At 41.9% G+C, this 17,175-nt stretch overlaps 1 protein-coding gene across 1 annotated transcript in view; it reads right to left on the bottom strand.

Moving 5' to 3' along the window:
• Positions 1-17,175, bottom strand: part of LIFR (LIF receptor subunit alpha) — a 1,345,198-nt gene that overhangs the window by 543,010 nt on the left and 785,013 nt on the right. Inside the window, exon 9 of the mRNA XM_044076229.1 lies at positions 1,733-1,862. Within this exon, the coding sequence (XP_043932164.1) occupies positions 1,733-1,862 (130 nt within the window). The remainder of the gene's footprint in view (positions 1-1,732; positions 1,863-17,175) is intronic.

Raw genomic sequence — 17,175 nt, 5'->3', positions numbered from 1 at the left:
AAAAAATGGATATAGTGGTCCATGAAAAGAAGACAAAAATAGCATTGATCATTGAAATCACCACACTCAGTGACTACAGTGTCTTGCGTAGAGACAGACACAAAGTCATAAAATATCAGGATCTGCAGTCAAAAATGAGAGCATTGTGGAAGAAAGATACCCAGACAGTTCCAATAGTAGTAGGAGCAACGGGTCTTATAAAAAAAAACTACAATCGTATTTAGATATGTTACCAATACATGTAACCCCCTACAAATTGCAGTAGGAGTCATTACTGGGCACATTGTGGGTGCTGCAAAGAGCACTTTTGGCTGACATGAAAGATTGAAACAATACTAAATTTCATGAACTTTAATCGTACTTTGACTTAGTAATGGGGACCATTTCTGTCATGGTATTAGAAACCCAAAAGACTTGGAGAAATTAAAAAAAGACTGAATGAAACATATGAAAGATGCTTAATGTTATGTACATTTATAATTTCAATTCTTCCGCATTGTGTTTCAAGGCAATATTGTCTAATTAACTTACCTGAGCTTTTTGCCAGACATTGACCAGTGTTTATTTACAGTAAGATTGTACTGGGCTACTTAAGCAGCTTAAATTACATTTAGTATCTGCTATCAATGTACAACTGTTGTGCCCATTTCAACTGCAGCTACACATTTACATTAATAATTGGCCTATCTGACAATCTCTGCATCAGCTCTGCAAACATTTTCAAAGCTGAAAAAGCTCAGTAGAAAACTTGGGTGGGGTACTTTTTCTAATCATCACCTGCCCAGTTTGTTAGAGTTAATGGGATTTTACATTCACTTTAACATGGCTACAGTGGCAAGATTCAGCATAAGCCATACTATTGTTTATGATTTTGTTGTGTGCCTGTCAAGATAGAGCTATCTACCTGCCATCATTATTGCTTTGCCTTGAAATTACCTCCCTGGACTTTACTGAAAATGGACTTCACAGCTGAACACTCCTAGTTTACAAATGCAACTAATTAAATAAACAAAGAAAATAACCAAACAACATCCAAACCATACCTGGAGTCAAATGAATAAATTTGCCATTTCAGACCTGCTGTAAGTAGCACCCCCCCCCAAAGTGTTTGACATTCCAGAGACCCCCTCCCCCAAGTAGTACAATCAGCACACCGGGGTCTATATTAAAATTGCAAAGAGGTGTTACATCGAATGCCTCTTCAGCGACACATAAAGACCGAAGTCTGAAAACAGCAAAGGCTCAGGCCAGCGATTTTTTTCCCAGGGAAAAAAAAATAGCTTGGCCTGAGCCGTAGCATTGCCCTTTACACCACTGTAGTGTGATCTCGGAGTTGGTATATTTAGTTAGGGGTGGTGTGGGGGGCACAGCTCCACACACTGGGGGTGGGGGGTGAAGCCCCCACTTAGTTATGTTTTAAATGTGTGTGTGTGTGTGTGTGTGTGTGTGTGTGTGTGTGTGCGTGTGTTTGGTACTAGCAATTTCTTTCCCAGGGAAAGAAATCGCTGTTTTGACTGTTCACAGTTTAGTGCATTCGGTCTTTATGTGTTGGTGAACAGGCGTTCGATGTAACACCTCTTTGCAATTTTAATATAGACCCGGCACACTGGACACCATCCCCTTGCAAATTTCTGGATCTACCACTGATAAATATACACGTCCTTTTAAAAGAAAGTGGAAAAAAGCTAAAAGAACAAAACTATTTTTTATGTATTAACCACAAAAGAATCACCATTCATCAAGTGTATAATTAGTTCTTCGTTGCCCAACAAGTCCTGTTACTCGGCCTGGATCCCAAGTACAGATCAGATTCTTCATGTCACGTGTTTCACAACTGAGATTTTGGGGAATATCAGGAGGATCTGAAATGAAATGGCAAACAGATTAAGAAAATAACTTTAAACTGTGGAAAATAGCACTGCTTACATTTTGCTTGAAATTAAATGGTTGAGGAATTTCTACAGATGTTACCTATATTTCTACTAATATTTTGTAATGCTGTGTTACTGCTGTAAAAAAGGTTACAAGAACTGCTGAGTGTTAGGAAATATATGCTTATCCTAAAATGAAACAGATGCTTTCTTCTACTAGAATGAAGGACATTATGTAAGCAAGGAAAAAAGGAAGACCCTCGCTTGTCTAAACTGTTCCAACTTTTCCTACACAGATAGGAAAGCAAGTTACGTACTTTGCAAATGGGTTTAAAAGCTCACACCGTTATCTCAAGACTGAGTCTTGCTCTGTTCTCTTATAAACTGCCTGAAACTTCATCATTTCACCATTATTACCATCCTATATACCTTTGGTCAGATTATAACACTTCCAATCCTACCACACACAGTCCAGATTTATTAATCGCTAACTGCTGACTTGAATGTAAATTAAAATAGGGATACTTTGGGTAAGATCACAATGAGTTACCTTACAAAGGGAACAGTCAAACTGAATTAATCAAATCTTATTTTTCATTATAAATTTGCCAATCAAATCAGTGACGCACAGGACTAAAAGGTAGGATAGTTTCTCCTTAATGTCAAGTTGTGCAATCTCAAGTGTACGTTTTGAGATGTAGAGGATGCAGAAGAGCTTCCATCCACTGCAAAATCACTTTTTTGCTTTTGTTCCTGTTAAAGTCAGCAACATTTAATGTCATCTTAATAAATCTGCTATTGTGGACTTCCAAGCTGGTAAACAGCAGGTTGACTAGTGCTCTTCCACTATGAAAATTAAGAATTTGTTAAGAAACACTGAAAAGTTATCAATATGTGTTGTATAAGGTTCAGTTACTCACTAGTGACTGCATTGCCTGGATGCAAGCAAATAAGAACCTTTGAGAAGTTAAGAGAAGTTCAGAAAAAGGAGAAAGCACTTTGGCTAAGAACATTTCATTTAGCAAAAAGCTGTTACAGCTTTAGTTCAGGAGATGTCTTCTGACAATTTAAAAGACAAAATACATTAAATGTACTCCAGAGGTGTTTAAAATAAGTGAGCCACTAAAGAAATACATAAAATTATATAATAAACGGATGGCAAAAATAGAAGAAGCTCTTCAGAAAAGCTAATATAACTGCAAAAATCAGAGGTGGAAATACTGCGGTAGCGTTGTCGCCTCATAGCAAGACGTTGTCCCGTTCGATTCTCAGCTGGAGCATCTTCTGTGTGGAGGGATACGTGAATGAGGCGTACCTTCGTTGAAGGTTGTGCGTCAGGGCTGGTAACCCGGTACGTAAAAATCCACTACCAATCATTAGAGGACCGGAGTTCCACTGTGGTGACCCCTAACCGGGAAAAGCCGAAAGACACAAAAAAATGATAGAAAAACCTGAACATGTAGCTTCTAAAGAAGAAATGTTTCAAAAATAGTGGCATTACAAGATTGGTTAAACTGAACAGAATAGATTGCATTAATTTTATGAAAGTATAGAGAAGCAAATGAACTGATGTTCCACCTCAAGATTTGTTAAATGAGAGAACACTCTGCACATATGTGCCAAATCTGGCCATGAGAAAGAAGCCAAGACATATATTAGTAAACATGCAAAAACTACCACAAGAAAGGACTGCTCCTCTGAAAGTTGTTACACAAGGGAGGGGATACCAGAGAGTTTGTGGAAACTGATTTAATTTTTAAATCCCCCAGCTACTTCATACTTTCTGGCCTATTCCAGTGTCCCCATACATTATGGGGAGTACATGCTCCTCCTTCTACAACTGTATTTTTCTGCGGTTCTGTACTGGGGCTGACATGGAACTTGAGGGCATCCTGTGGGGGTCATGCTGGCAAATGCTTGTGACAGGGGAAGGGATGTTAGTTCCTTTACCCTCCCCTATCTTCATTATGTATATTGTCTGAAGGTTACTCCCTGCTATGGACCATGCCTCTCCTCACAGAGCACCAAGATGAATGCCCCTCACCTGAGATGGGTATGCCTATCCCTCCCTGCGTGCATCTCAGATGCCTGAGCCACTAATCAAACCCTGGTTGCCCAGACTATAGTTAGGGCTTAATTCCTGTAAGCCAGAGTGTTGGCTTTTATGGAAAGTGATCATTCACTGTACACCGGGCAGAACACAAGCAAGTTTATCACAGCAGTCAGGGGATGTTGAGAGGTAGCCGTGAAATTCAAGCTGATATAGCCAGTTGTCTTCAGAAATAATAGTTGTGTAAGAACTTACCATAACCTTAAATGTCATACTCTTCTATGTTGCAGTATTCATACCTGTAGGGAGGTTGCTGTCTGCGGCACTGGACATCCAGACAGTATACCAAAGTCTTACGAACAGGGGTACGTGCTCCGTTTGATGTCAGAGCCATAAACCAATGCTGGCTATAAAATGTGACATCTGCATGTACCCACTTCAGAATAGACTGCCACATACAGTAGTACCTGATGACCTGACATCAGACTACAGGCAACTGCAGCCGACACAAAAAAAATTGAGTCTGGTATTCGGGCCGGCCGAGGGCTACCACAGCAGGGATAACCCCACAGGTGATGACTGCAACAGTGAAACACGAAGAACATCCAATGCTGTCTTGGCCAAAAGGGAGTCACCAGCAGGATTTTTGGTTTGTCCTTCTGAATCGGTGTGAAGGGGGAAGGCAAAGAGGTACAACCCTGCTAAGAGGCAAAGAGATCTTCCTGAGGACTACTCCACTTGTGTATGAGATCCAGGAACACCTCACTTTGAACCATCCATTCGTGAGAGGGTGCAGAGTGTCTGCCACTGCATTCTCTGCTGAAGGAATGTACACTGCTTTCAGGTGGATATGGAATGTTGATGCTAGGGTCCAAATCTGTATGGCTAGGCTGCAAAGGGGGTAAGACCTTGTCCCCTCCCTACTTATGTACAACAAGACAGTCATATTGTCGGTGATTACTTTCAAGATGACTGGTAGGAGGGCTTGTTGGAAGGTCTGTAATGCTAGGTAAAGGATCCTCATCTTTGATGCCGATGTGGTCCATCTGTCTGAGTGGAGGCCACTCTCCCTGTACTTTGCTTAGTTTGTGGTTGTGCAGTAGGAATGCCCCCCCAGCCCGTATCCGAGGCATATGTGAAGAGTTGCTGTAAGGGTGGAGGTATCTGCAAGGGTATGTCCTGGTTGAGATTGATGGTTGCAATCCACCATTCCAGTTCTTTTTTCAGGCTTAGTAAGGGAGGGAGATGGGTGTCCAGAGGTGAGAATGTTGGTTCAGAGTCTTCAGTACCCACTGGACCTTTCTCATGTGTAGCCTTGCCAGAGTGAGCATGGGTATCAAGGATGCCATGTGTCCCAGGACTATTAGGAATTCTCTGGCTGGTAATATTTGAAGAGTGAGAAGATTTTTGAGGTAATGGGTGAGGTCTTTTATCTTCTGGCAGGGAATGGAGGCTGCCATCTTGTCTGTCCAGATCCTGCACCCTAAGAAGACTAGGTCTTGTGTAGGGGTCAGGTGAGACTTTTCTTGGTTCACAGTGAACCTTAAGTCTGCCAGGATGTCAGTCACCAGGTGTAGGTGATGGAAAAGGGTGTGATGGGCCTGGTGAAGTATTAACAGGTCGTCTAAGTATGGGTATATTTGAATACCCTGTGCTCTGCAGCGGGTAATCACTGGAATTAGACATTTTGTGAATACCCTGGGGGATGTGGACAGCTCAAAAGGTAATGCAGAACATTGAAAATGCAAGGAACCTACAGAAAAACATAAGAATTTCCTACAGCAGGGGTGGGACTGGAATGTGAAGGTAGGCGTCCTTCAGATCCAGGGATACCATAAAGGCCTGGTCTGGAATGAAAGGCAAGAGCAGATGCAAGGTAAGCCTTATGAAGGTGTGAACCTTGAGGTTGAGTATGGACAACAAATTGGTCTCCAAGGGCCCTCTTTCCTTGGGACCAGAAACATCCTTGAATAAAATCCCTTGTTAATCTGTTGTGGTGGTACCGTTTCTATGGTGCCCTGAGCCTGTAATTGCTTGTGAATGGAAGGGAAGAGATGAAGCTGGCTTGGAGGAGGTTGTGGTATCCCCTGGAAGGGGAGAGCAGTGTACACCAAGTCATAAAATAACATTTCTGAATGATGGAGAGGACCCATTCCTCTGAGCTGATCTTCCTGAAGAAAGGGGTAGTGGCAGAGGAAGGAGGTCTAGCAGTGGAATGTTTCCTAGTTTGTCTCCACCTGAGGAGGAGCAGACAGAGATGACTGTCTCCTAACAAATGCTGTCCTTTGAGGGTAGTTCCTATGGTATCTAGGGATTGCTGAAACCAGTAAATGTTTTAAGTTTTGTAACTCCTTTCCCTTTTCTTGTAGGGATTTGAGGAGCTCTGCAGAACTTCATCGGAAAGGGCCTTATTATCTAATGGAGCATCTAACAACTTGGTTTGTAAATCTATAGGAAGGGTTGGAGCCTCACCTAGGAGTATCCCCTCAGGACAGAGCCTGAAGCTGCAGATTTAGAAGAGGCTTCCACCGTATCACAACTGCACTTAATGGAGTGCCTAGTCACCTGTGAGGCGGTGGAAAGAAGGGTGTTAAGTTGGGTCTTGGCAGGTGAGTCTGGTACATCAGGTAAGAGGGCTGAGGCCTTAGAGAGGGTACCCAAAACAAACCTAGCCATGTGGGTTTGGTAATTTAGGGCTCTAATGGCAAGAGTGGAAGTACAGACCTTCTTGCCTAGCCTATCCATGGAGTTCCTATTGTATTGTCGACAACTTAGGTTGTCGAATGCTTATACATCGACACCTAATCGTCAAAAGTTTACAATAGTGAATGGACACTTTATCGAATTCATTTCTCGGGAAAGAATTTGCATGGCCATTATCAGGGATTTGCTCTTTCCCCAATGTAGAGTGATCTCGGAGTTGGTATATTTAGTTTGGGGGGGTGTGGGGGCCGAAGCCCCCCACTATATATTTAGGTGTGTTTATTTTGTTTATGGATGGCCACTCTCATTCTTTCCCAAGGAAAGAATTCGATTATGTGGTCGTTCGCTATTGTAAGCTTTTGACTGTTAGGTATCGATGTTTTTGGATGTACGTCTGAAAAGCTAAATAATAGATAAGAAAAAACCCAGAGAATACTTATCTGTAGTGGATGGCTGAGACAGACGAGTGAACTGCTTCCCAAAAGCTGGCGACCACAGGTCCAAAGATCACCACGGCAGAAAAGTTCTGAAGTGGGTATGTGCAGATGTCACATTTATAGCCAACATCAGTTTATGGCTCTGACATCAAATGTCACACGTACTCCTGCTCCTAAGACTTTGGTATACTGGCCAGATGTCCGGTGCTGCAGGCAGGAACCTCCCTATGAATACCGCAAGATGAGAATAGGAGAACATTATTTCATTTCTGGAAGATCAAAGACATTTTTGGATAAAGAAAAGGCTAAATAGGAAATTAAAATAAGCTAAAGAGGAAATTAAAAATTTCAGTCAACAAAGAGAGACTTTGCCAGTGAAACCATTCTACACTTTCAAAGGAAAATGCTCAAGCAACAGAAAAAGCCCAGGAGCTGACAAAAAGAATCAGTAATACCTTGGACTTGAAAAAGAGACTGGTATTGAGAGATGAAGATAATCAGGAGGAGGACCGGTAATAATTTGAATTTAGTGAGCAAATGGGAAGAATGCAAAACATCAATCCTTTTAGATGAAGTGGCTCAAAAGACTGGAAGTTTCTTAAGTGTTAAACGGCGAGAGAATTCTAAAAGCACAAACTTCACTTTATACAATTAATGTTTAGCAAGTACTAAAGAACTAAGTAAAACAAGTTTTTTTCTTACTAATATTTGTACAAAGAATTTCAGGATGTAAATTGCATTTTATGTTATAAAGCAGTTCAGTTTAGTATGCACTCAGATGTATTTTAAATGTGATGTGTGGGAGTTGCAGTGACTGCTATATATGGTAGTGATATTAAACTGAGAAGTACTTTTCCTTAATGTTGGTCTTTGCACTGTAACAAGACAGGAAAAGCTGGAAAGAAGCACAACAAATCTAACACTGTGATCTTGGGCTGCTGGGGAATGTAAAAGTGTACTGATCACATTAACTATATAATTAAATGATAATAATTTCTCCTGTTTTTATACAGGTTAATGGCTAGGCGAAAGTCCTTAGTTTAAGCTATAGACTGTTTTTTTAAATAAAATCCTCTTGAAAACTAAGAAAATGACCAAAAGCAAGAAAACTGCAGTTCTTTAGGATATTTACAAAGTTATTGGCTGCTGCTGTTCTTTTTCTTTTGGCTGTTCCCTTTAGAGGTCGCCACAGCAGATAATCTGTTTCCATTTTTGTCCTCTGCTACTTGCTCTGTCACATCAACCACCTGCATGCCCTCTCTCACCACATCCATAAACCTTATCTTAGACCTTCCTCTTACCTGGCAGCTCCAGCCTTAGCATCCTTCTCCCAATATACCCAACATCCTTTCTCAGCACATGTCCAAACCAACACAATCTCACCTCTCTGGCTTTGTCTCCAAACCATCCAACCTGAACTAACCCTCTAATATACTCCGTTCTAATCCTGTCCATCCTCATCACACCTAACATCTTTAACTCTGCTACCTCCAGCTCTGAATACTGTCTTTTCATCAGTGCCACCGTCTCCAACCCACATAACATAACTGGTCTCACTACCATCTTGTAGACCTTCCCTTTCACTCTTACTGGTACCTGTCTGTCACAAATCACTCCTGACACTCTTCTTTACCCACTCCATCCTGCCTGTACTCCCTTCTTCACCTCTCTTCCACACTCACCATTACTCTGAACTGTTGATCCCAAGTATTTAAACTCATCCACCTTTGCCAGCTCTACTCCCTGCATACTCACCATTCCTCCATCCTCCCTCTCATTCACACACATATATTCTTAGTCCTGCTGACATTCATTCCTCTCCTCTCTAGAGCACATCTCTACCTCTCCAGGGTCGCCTCAACCTGTTCCCTACACTCACTACAAATTACAATGTCATCCTCAAACATCATAGTTCACGGGGACTCCTGTCTGATCTTGTCTGTCAACCTGTCCACTACTCATGTTCCTAAATGATTTATCCCATGTATGGGTCCCCTCAAATTATCTAGGGTATAACCCCAGTTATTCCTATTAGCGGTAATATATGATTATCGACCATGGGATGGGCAAAGTCAATCTATAACCAATTAAATAGGTTATTTCGAGCACAAGAAGTGAAACTGGCTAGGTTTAATATGGACCACTCATGAAGGATCAGAATGGACCTGCTCAGCCCGCCTTCCAGAATGTTTGTTTTCCCTGGTATGTGTGGTGCAACTACAAAATGGTCTGAAGAGATCACCCTTCCCAGACCCACATGGTCTCTCAGCAAAGCAGGTATGAATGGGTTCCTCCCTGTTCATTGATGTACCAGACTACTGACATGTTGTCCGTATGGATAACAATAGGCCCCAGAGGGAGAACATCCTGAAAGGCTTGCAATGATAGAAGAACTGCTCTCATCTCGAGGATATTGATATGCATCTTGGTCTCAAAAGGGGACCACGTGGCTTGAAAAATCTTTTCCTTGTAATGCCCCCCACCCTAAATGGGAAGCAACCATGGTCACTGTGGCTGTTGGGGGGGGGAGGTCTGCCTATGAACAAGTCCTCTGACTGTATCCACCATTGCATATGACATTTGTAGATTGGTGTGAGCTTTATGGGAACAGATAGAGACTGATAAAGAATGGACCACTGTACTGCCAAAATCCACTGGAGAATTCACATAAAGAATCTTGCTAGACAGAAGAATAATAGCAGCTGACATATATCTAAGAGCCTGTAATACCAATTTTGCAGGAGGGGATGGAAGGGATAGTAAGTCCTCCACCTGACTTTTCAAGGATTTGACTCTGTGAAGAGGTAGTGAAGCCACTTGGAGTACAGTGTCTAATTGAGTCCCTATAAACTCTAGATTTTGCACAGGAGCCAGTTTGAATTTGGTAAGATTTACAGTAATTCCCAGGGAGTTGGAGATATGAAGCAGATAATCCCTGGCTTGAATGAGTTGATGCCTGCTTGGGGCAGTGAAGAGCCAATCATCTAGATAGGGAAATGCCTGGAATCCTTTGAGCATCAGGTGAAATGCCACAACTACCAAACATTTGATGAACACCTGGGGGCTGTAGCAAGCCCAAAGGGCAGAGCTCTGAATTGGTAGTGATTAGCTCACAGACAAAAGTGCGATGTTTCCTGAGCTCCTGTCTATTTTGATATGACAGTATGCATCCTGAAGAACTATACAGCACATTCAATCATCCTTCCGAGAGGAGGCAGTTTGGATGGAACTGTAACCATTAGGAACTTTGACTTCTTTACATACTGATTCAGACTGTACAGATCCAGAACTGGTCTTAAGTCCCCTGTCTTCTCTGACACCAAAAAGTAGAAGGAGTAAGTTCCAAATCCTATTTGTTTGGTTGGGAACTCCTGGATGACTCTTTTTTGCAGCAGCTTTTGGACTACTTGATCTGCATACTCCCTCTGACTAGATGGAATGTCGGGGAGTTTCCTCCTGGGTTCCGCAGGTGAAAGGGAAAAGGGAACATAATAATGTCTGGGTATTATGCTTAGCACCCAAGCATTGTTTGTGAGATCTGACCAGGCATTTAGGTGCAGGGAAAGATACCCCCCTGACTACCTCCTGAGATGGACAGCTGGGCAGTGCTTCAGGAGTGCTGACAGGCCCTGTCAGAGAAGGAATCCCTAAAGCCCTGGTTCTGTGGACCCCCTCTGTGCCTAGGGCGTCCGCCATTGAAATCTCCTCCTCTGCCTCTGGAGGAGGTGTCTCCATGCGAGTGGTGAAAAGATCTCAGAGATTTTTGGAACCAGATTTTTTTTCCACCTCTGTGATTCTGGAAAATGTTCGTTGAGGGACATAAAATTTTATTCTGACAGCAGACAGGGTCTTTCCATCTTGCTTGCTGTGGGTAAGAGTATCTTTGACTGATGGCCTGAACAAGGAGGAGCCATCAAAGGGGGTGTTAACAAAAGATGCCATAACGGTTCCACAGAATCTCAAAGCCTCATGCAGGCATGTTGCCTAATGGCTTTGCCTGGGCTGGCTGCTTGAGAGGTGCCTTCCGCTGTGTGGGATATTAGCCTCATTAAAGATTTAGTGAAAGAAGAAAGAGTGGCCAGCTGGGGAGAAACTTTTTTGAGGTCCTTCGCCAACATGGTCTCAGTAAGAGAATTTGAAAGCTCCTTAATCAAAACTCTCTGCAAGTGGGTAAAATGTGCCAGGTAGTTTAATGACCTCAGTGCAAAAGTGGCTGAGCCATAAACATGCTTTCCGAATCTGTCCATTACTCTGGACACCCTGTTTGGTGGATGGACAGTGGAGCTTTGTTTCCCTAGCTCCTTCTTTGTAGCCCCTGCCACAACCATGGCATCAAATGGAATACCCTTACTCCAATGAAGTCTACCTGATGGTGGGGACAGAAACTTATCCAGACGCTTGAGGACAGGTTCAACAGTGTTTGGTTCCTTCCAGGCCTAGTGGGAGACTAGGTTGATAATCTCATCTGCCAGGGTGGGTCACCCAAGACATAGATAAGACAGCCCCAAAAGTCTTCAGGAAACTGTTTAGGAGGAGAAGTTTGGGAGGACCAGCTACCTCTTTGCCTAAGAATTAACATAATATCCACATCAGGTGGCGATCTGGGAGATCCTTCACCTTCATTAAAGTCTGTGTCTTCTGTGAGAGACTCCATGTGCCCCCTCTTGCACATCCTCTTCCGAGGTATCTCCTCCTTGTGGTGCTTCCAGGAGGTGTCAGAAGAGGTGGGGAATCATTTTGAGGAGCATGGGTGGAGACTTCTCAAACTGGCTTACCTGCAGGAGCAGTGAAGACAGGCTCAGAGCTCGGACCTGACAAGGGATCGGGCATAGGACCCGACATTCAACAGGACAGTTCCATAACAGTACTGAAAGCCCTTTCCACAACTTGGAAGGCTGACTGACCAAGAGAAACCCATCCCTCCTCCCTCGGAGCCAAATCAACCAAGAAAGGGAAGTTAGGGACAGCCCCGCATTTATGCTGATTGGAGAGAATCAGATCTGAGCTGTCCAGGGCTGAGGTACCCAGAGAAAGGGACAGATCTGATAAAATTGGAACTGACCCCTGCCCCTCAGATCCAGCACAGACCTCTCGGATCCAAGCCCCACTCTGATCCAAAGATAACAGCAAATGACTGGTAAGGAGCACCACTGGATCCGAGGAAGGGAGCTTCCTCTGATCAGACACTGGACCTCTCTGGTATCTAGGATCCTGGCACTCAGAAGCTGAAGATCGGATAAGGAAATAATCTCTTCTTGGCAGCAGAGCTCACTGCTGGTATGACCCTCCCCCCATCTGAATCTCAGCTCTAAGGAAACTGCATCATCCTGTCTATGTCTGCTTTGGAGTAACTTCTAGAAGACCTAGAAGAAGTAATGAAAGTTGGCCTAGAGTGCTTAATTGGAGTTTGGAAAAGCTGGTTGGGAACAGTCGGAGACAGTGGCTTTAAAATTAACTCAGGTGTACGGCCTCTGGTTGTTGGATCTGAGGACCTAGGATCCAAGGCAGAGGGAGACAGAATTGGTGAAGTGGTGGTCAGGGCCAAGACCATCAGATTTGAGGAGTGTATAGGATCCAAGGCGAGCCTGATAGTTATTGGATCCAAGGGGTGGGATTCAAAACTTATTTTGTCTTTTCAGGTGGCTCCAAGGAGGTGGTCAGAGACTCCAAAACCATCAGAGACTACTATGAGGGGATTTGAGCCCCAATAGGAAGAAGGCCTTTTAAAATATATTTATTTCTATGGTCCAAAAGAGCTCTCAGATTAAAGGTAGCAAATATGGTACAGGGAGTGTCTGGGTGGACTGCTCCTAAACAGTATACACACTTCCTGTGGGCATCAGACTTTGGGATCTTATGCCACACGAAATGCAAGTTTTGAATCCTGTGGGGTTATCTGACTTGTTCGACACTTTATTTATCTATTTAACAACCTTAAAAAAACAAACAAAAATGTTTTATATAACACAGAAACTTTAAACTACTATTTCCAAACTTTAACCACAATGTCTAAGTTTAACACTTTAAACTTCAAGCTTTTAGAAAAGCTACCAACACTATTAAGCTATTCAGCTAAGAAATGGCTAAGTGCCCCTCTCTCTCTCTCTCTCTCTCACACACACACACACACACACACACACACACACACACACACACACACAGAAAAAAGAGATTTATATAACAGGAAGAAAAAAAAAAAAAAATCCTAACGCCTATGAAAAAAACTAAAGGAAAGAGCAAAGAACTCTCCTGAAGCAGAAACTCACACAGAGAAAAGGATATTTATAGCAAAAAATATCACAATAAAGTCACCCTTACTAGGGGAGGCTGGATCTTCTGTCTAGCAGCAATGGCAGCAAATAAGATCTGGGAAGTTGGGGATTGATTAGGGCATTATGGGTAAGGGGAGGAGCATGAAGCTTGGATTTGAAATCTTGTAGAATGCAGCCAAGCTGGAACCAAGGATCAGATCCTACAGCCACTGGTGAGGAAGAATGAAAAAGACAATATCAGATCAAATGCTTTTAGTTGGAGACAATGAGCCTGAGCAGGCGCAAGCAATTAATCAGCCAATATATGAACAGTATGATCAGAGTGAAATGTACAATGTGTAACATATTTAAATCTTAAAGGGAAACTGATAAGTAGTTTGGTGAAAATAAATGAAGTTTAAGGCTGTGGGAAGTGAATAGTTATACAAGTAGTTGTCTCCCCAGCAACCTTACCACATTAATGTGTTAAATAAACTAAACTATGCACTGTTATGTTTAAGGGTAGTCAATGCATTTTTCTTAAGGCCAAAAGGTAAAGTTTACTTGAAAGCATGAAAGTTTCTTTTCACATTTAGTCAGGGAGTACAGATAAGATAAAGACAAACAGCAACTTAACCTTAACTTTGCAATAGGTAATGCCTGTGAGTGCAGCTGTCAGTTTGGAGTAACTGTACTTACATGGAACAGAAACTTCCTTTATGGATAATGTATACAGCTTCATGCATTTGCTGAACATTAAAATGGACTAAGTTCCTTTATTGAAGTGAAAAATTAGGGAAAATGGATTGTACGTTCAAAAAGAGATGAGAAAAAGCAATTGTATAAAAGATCAACCAGCTATCAGTGTGTGCATATAAGTGGCATGTCAGACATGTATTAAAAAAATGTAATTAATGTAACTGGAAGCAAAATGTGTGTGTGTGTGTGTGTGTGTATATATATATATATATATATATATATATATATATATATATGGGTCTACTTCATAAGATCGACAGACCATTTGATCGACATTCATTTGGTTGACAGCTCATTTGGTCGACAACCAGTATTCAAGGCAAATACCTGGGATTTGCCCCCCTCTCCAATGTTGTGCAACCCTGGAGTTGATATATATATATAGTTACGGGGTGTGGGGGGGCACAACCCCCCACATTGGGGGGGGTGAAGCCCCCCACCTATTTTCGTTTAAAATGTGTAGTTTTTGTTGTATGTTCATATTTTAAATGGAACCCACCCCCCCAACTATATATATCAACTCCAAGGTTGCACAACATTGGGGAGGGGGGCAGATCCCTTTTAAGTGCCTTGAATACTGGTTGTCGACCAAATGAATGTCGATCAAATGGTCTGTATATATAAGTGTGTGTGTGTGTGTGTGTGTGTGTGTGTGTGTGTGTATACATTTTAATCAGAAAGGCTGCTTTGTCAATATTAACTAGGAATTAAATGGCTTTTCAGGTACAGACAAAAAGCATTCAGTACTGAATATATTAACTGGTCAAGTCTGCAAATAGCAATTCTATAGGACAAGAATTTGGATAGAAATGAGAAAGTGAATTTGACAAGGAAAGATTTCATGATGGACATGAAAGTATCAGGGACAAAGGAAATGAGAGAACTAATACTGAATGTAACAAAGGCTTCAGCAGTGAAAGATGAGAGAAAACAGACAACTGTTGATTTGCTGCAGTTAGGGGTTCCTGGCCGGGGAGGAGGACTAAGCTGGCATGTGTTTGTGCGCGCGCGCGCTCACACACACACACACACACACACACACATATGGGTGTTAATAGCCAAGTGCATGCTTTCGAACAGTAAATGCTCCTTTTTTGGTGAAGAGCCAGGCACCTAGCAGGACCAGGGCAGCCCTTCATACTCACAGACAGAACCCTTTCACTTTTCTTGTATCACAGACAGAGAAAGATCTCTTGGAATATTGCTTCACTCATACTGGGTAGTACAGGAAAGGAAAGGAAGGGGAAAAAAATCAAATGCCATCACCAGACCTCCCAACCGTACCAAGTTACTTGGTTTTTATTGAGTTTTGGGGTCCAAATAATGGGGTGCCACAATTCCCGAGTGGCACCCCTTCATTTCCGAATTTTTTCCCCAGCTTATTCATTTTTTTTCTTTCGCTTTTTGAGCTGACATCATCACATGCGTGATGACGTCAGCTCCGCCAGCCTGTTGGAATTGAGCTCAAGGGCTCACATGCACACACTTCCAGCTGGCTGCTACAGTTTGAATGAATGGCAAGCGGGAAGGAAACAGCATCTTGCCATCCATTTTTATTTTCTCTGTGAGCGATTGAACTGCTTGACTTACATTCAGAGCAATTAGACTGCTGCAAGCATGGGTATGGCACCAGACTCATTTTTCTCATTCTGGAGTTAGTTTAGGACTGCTGCAAGGTATTCTGTTTGAATGAATGAATCTGCATGAATGAAAGTTATTTGAACGGCTTCAATTAATACTCGTTTTTCTCACTGCTGTTAGTTTCAGTTATCTGAATGGCTTAAGGGTGTTTCCAGACTCGTTTCGGGTATTTCTGCAAGGTATTCTAGTTTCAGTTATCTGAATGGCTTAAGGGTGTTTCCAGACCTGTTTTGGTATTTCTACAAGGTATTCTGTTTGAATGAATCTGCGAGCGGCTTCAGTTACCACTCGATTTTCTAACTGCTGTTAGTTTCACTGAGCAGCTTCAGTTACCACTCGTTTTGCTGACTGCTGTTAGTTTCAGAATGGCTTTTAATGGTGTGTGTATGTATGTATTTTTAATATTGCTAGAATATTTCAGGAGATAAACTAACGTGCTTCTTTTGTCACACTTTTAACTGTTTTATTGAATCAGTTTAAGAAATGTCTAGTATTTTAATTGTGATGTTTCTTTTACAATAAAGGTGCTTTTGAAAAATTAGAAGTCACTCACTACATCCTTTTTAATGCAGTTATGTTTCCAGAAGGAGTGTAGTAGAAAAGATAGCTCACTAATTTGGTGCATTTATACTTAAGTATGTATTACCCAAAAATATGTGCACCAAACGTCCCCTCCTTAAACACATTTACAGTTTCTAGAGTAAACAGTAATGGATAGCCAGTACCTAATACATAGGCTTAAGACTGAACTATTCCAGCTTCCTTTGCCTTAGGTACAGTATTTGATTCTGTCCACTTTCATTTGCCCACTTTGCCATTCTATGCAATTCATCTAACAAAACAGTTTTCCTGAGATGCTCCTGAAAAAAGACACCTTTGTCCAGTGGACTTATCTGGTTAACAACTGTTCCTCATTAAATCTGTGGTTTTCAGGATTTTTATGGCAAATCACTGAAGGAGTGAATTCATTAAATAATGACAGGCATTTGAATTTCAGACTTCATATACTTTAGAAAATAAATGGCAACAAAACCTTTTATTCTAGCAATTTTCTATGTTTATAAGACCAGTATTTGAAATTTGCTCCTATTTTGGGGCTGTGTTCCCCCATTATTGGCTTTGTCCAGGTTTTTTGTGCAAAGATGTTGAGAGCTATGGTGAGAAGTGAAAAATGAATTCTGTATTCCCCCATTATTGGCTTTGTCCAGGTTATTTGTGCTAAGAGGTTGAGAGCTATGGTGATAAGTGAGAACTGAGTTCACTAAATGATAGCTATTTAAGTTTAGTCTTCCTATCTTCTTTCAGTAAACTGCTGATCTGGCAAAGTGTTACATTGCTCTGACTATAGTGCACAGGGTCCTGGGTTCAAGACTTGGCAGTGAAATGCATGGTGGTAACACATTTTATTCTAGCAACTATCCAAAATTAAACAAGCAAAGTTTAAAATGTGTCCCTGGTTTTTG

This window comes from Protopterus annectens, chromosome 1.part0 (assembly GCF_019279795.1).
Source record: "Protopterus annectens isolate FY-2018-M chromosome 1.part0, PAN1.0, whole genome shotgun sequence".
Lineage (NCBI taxonomy): Eukaryota > Metazoa > Chordata > Ceratodontiformes > Protopteridae > Protopterus > Protopterus annectens.
The sequence above is the reverse complement of the archived record's forward strand: the minus strand, read 5'-3'. Positions and strand labels throughout refer to the sequence as shown.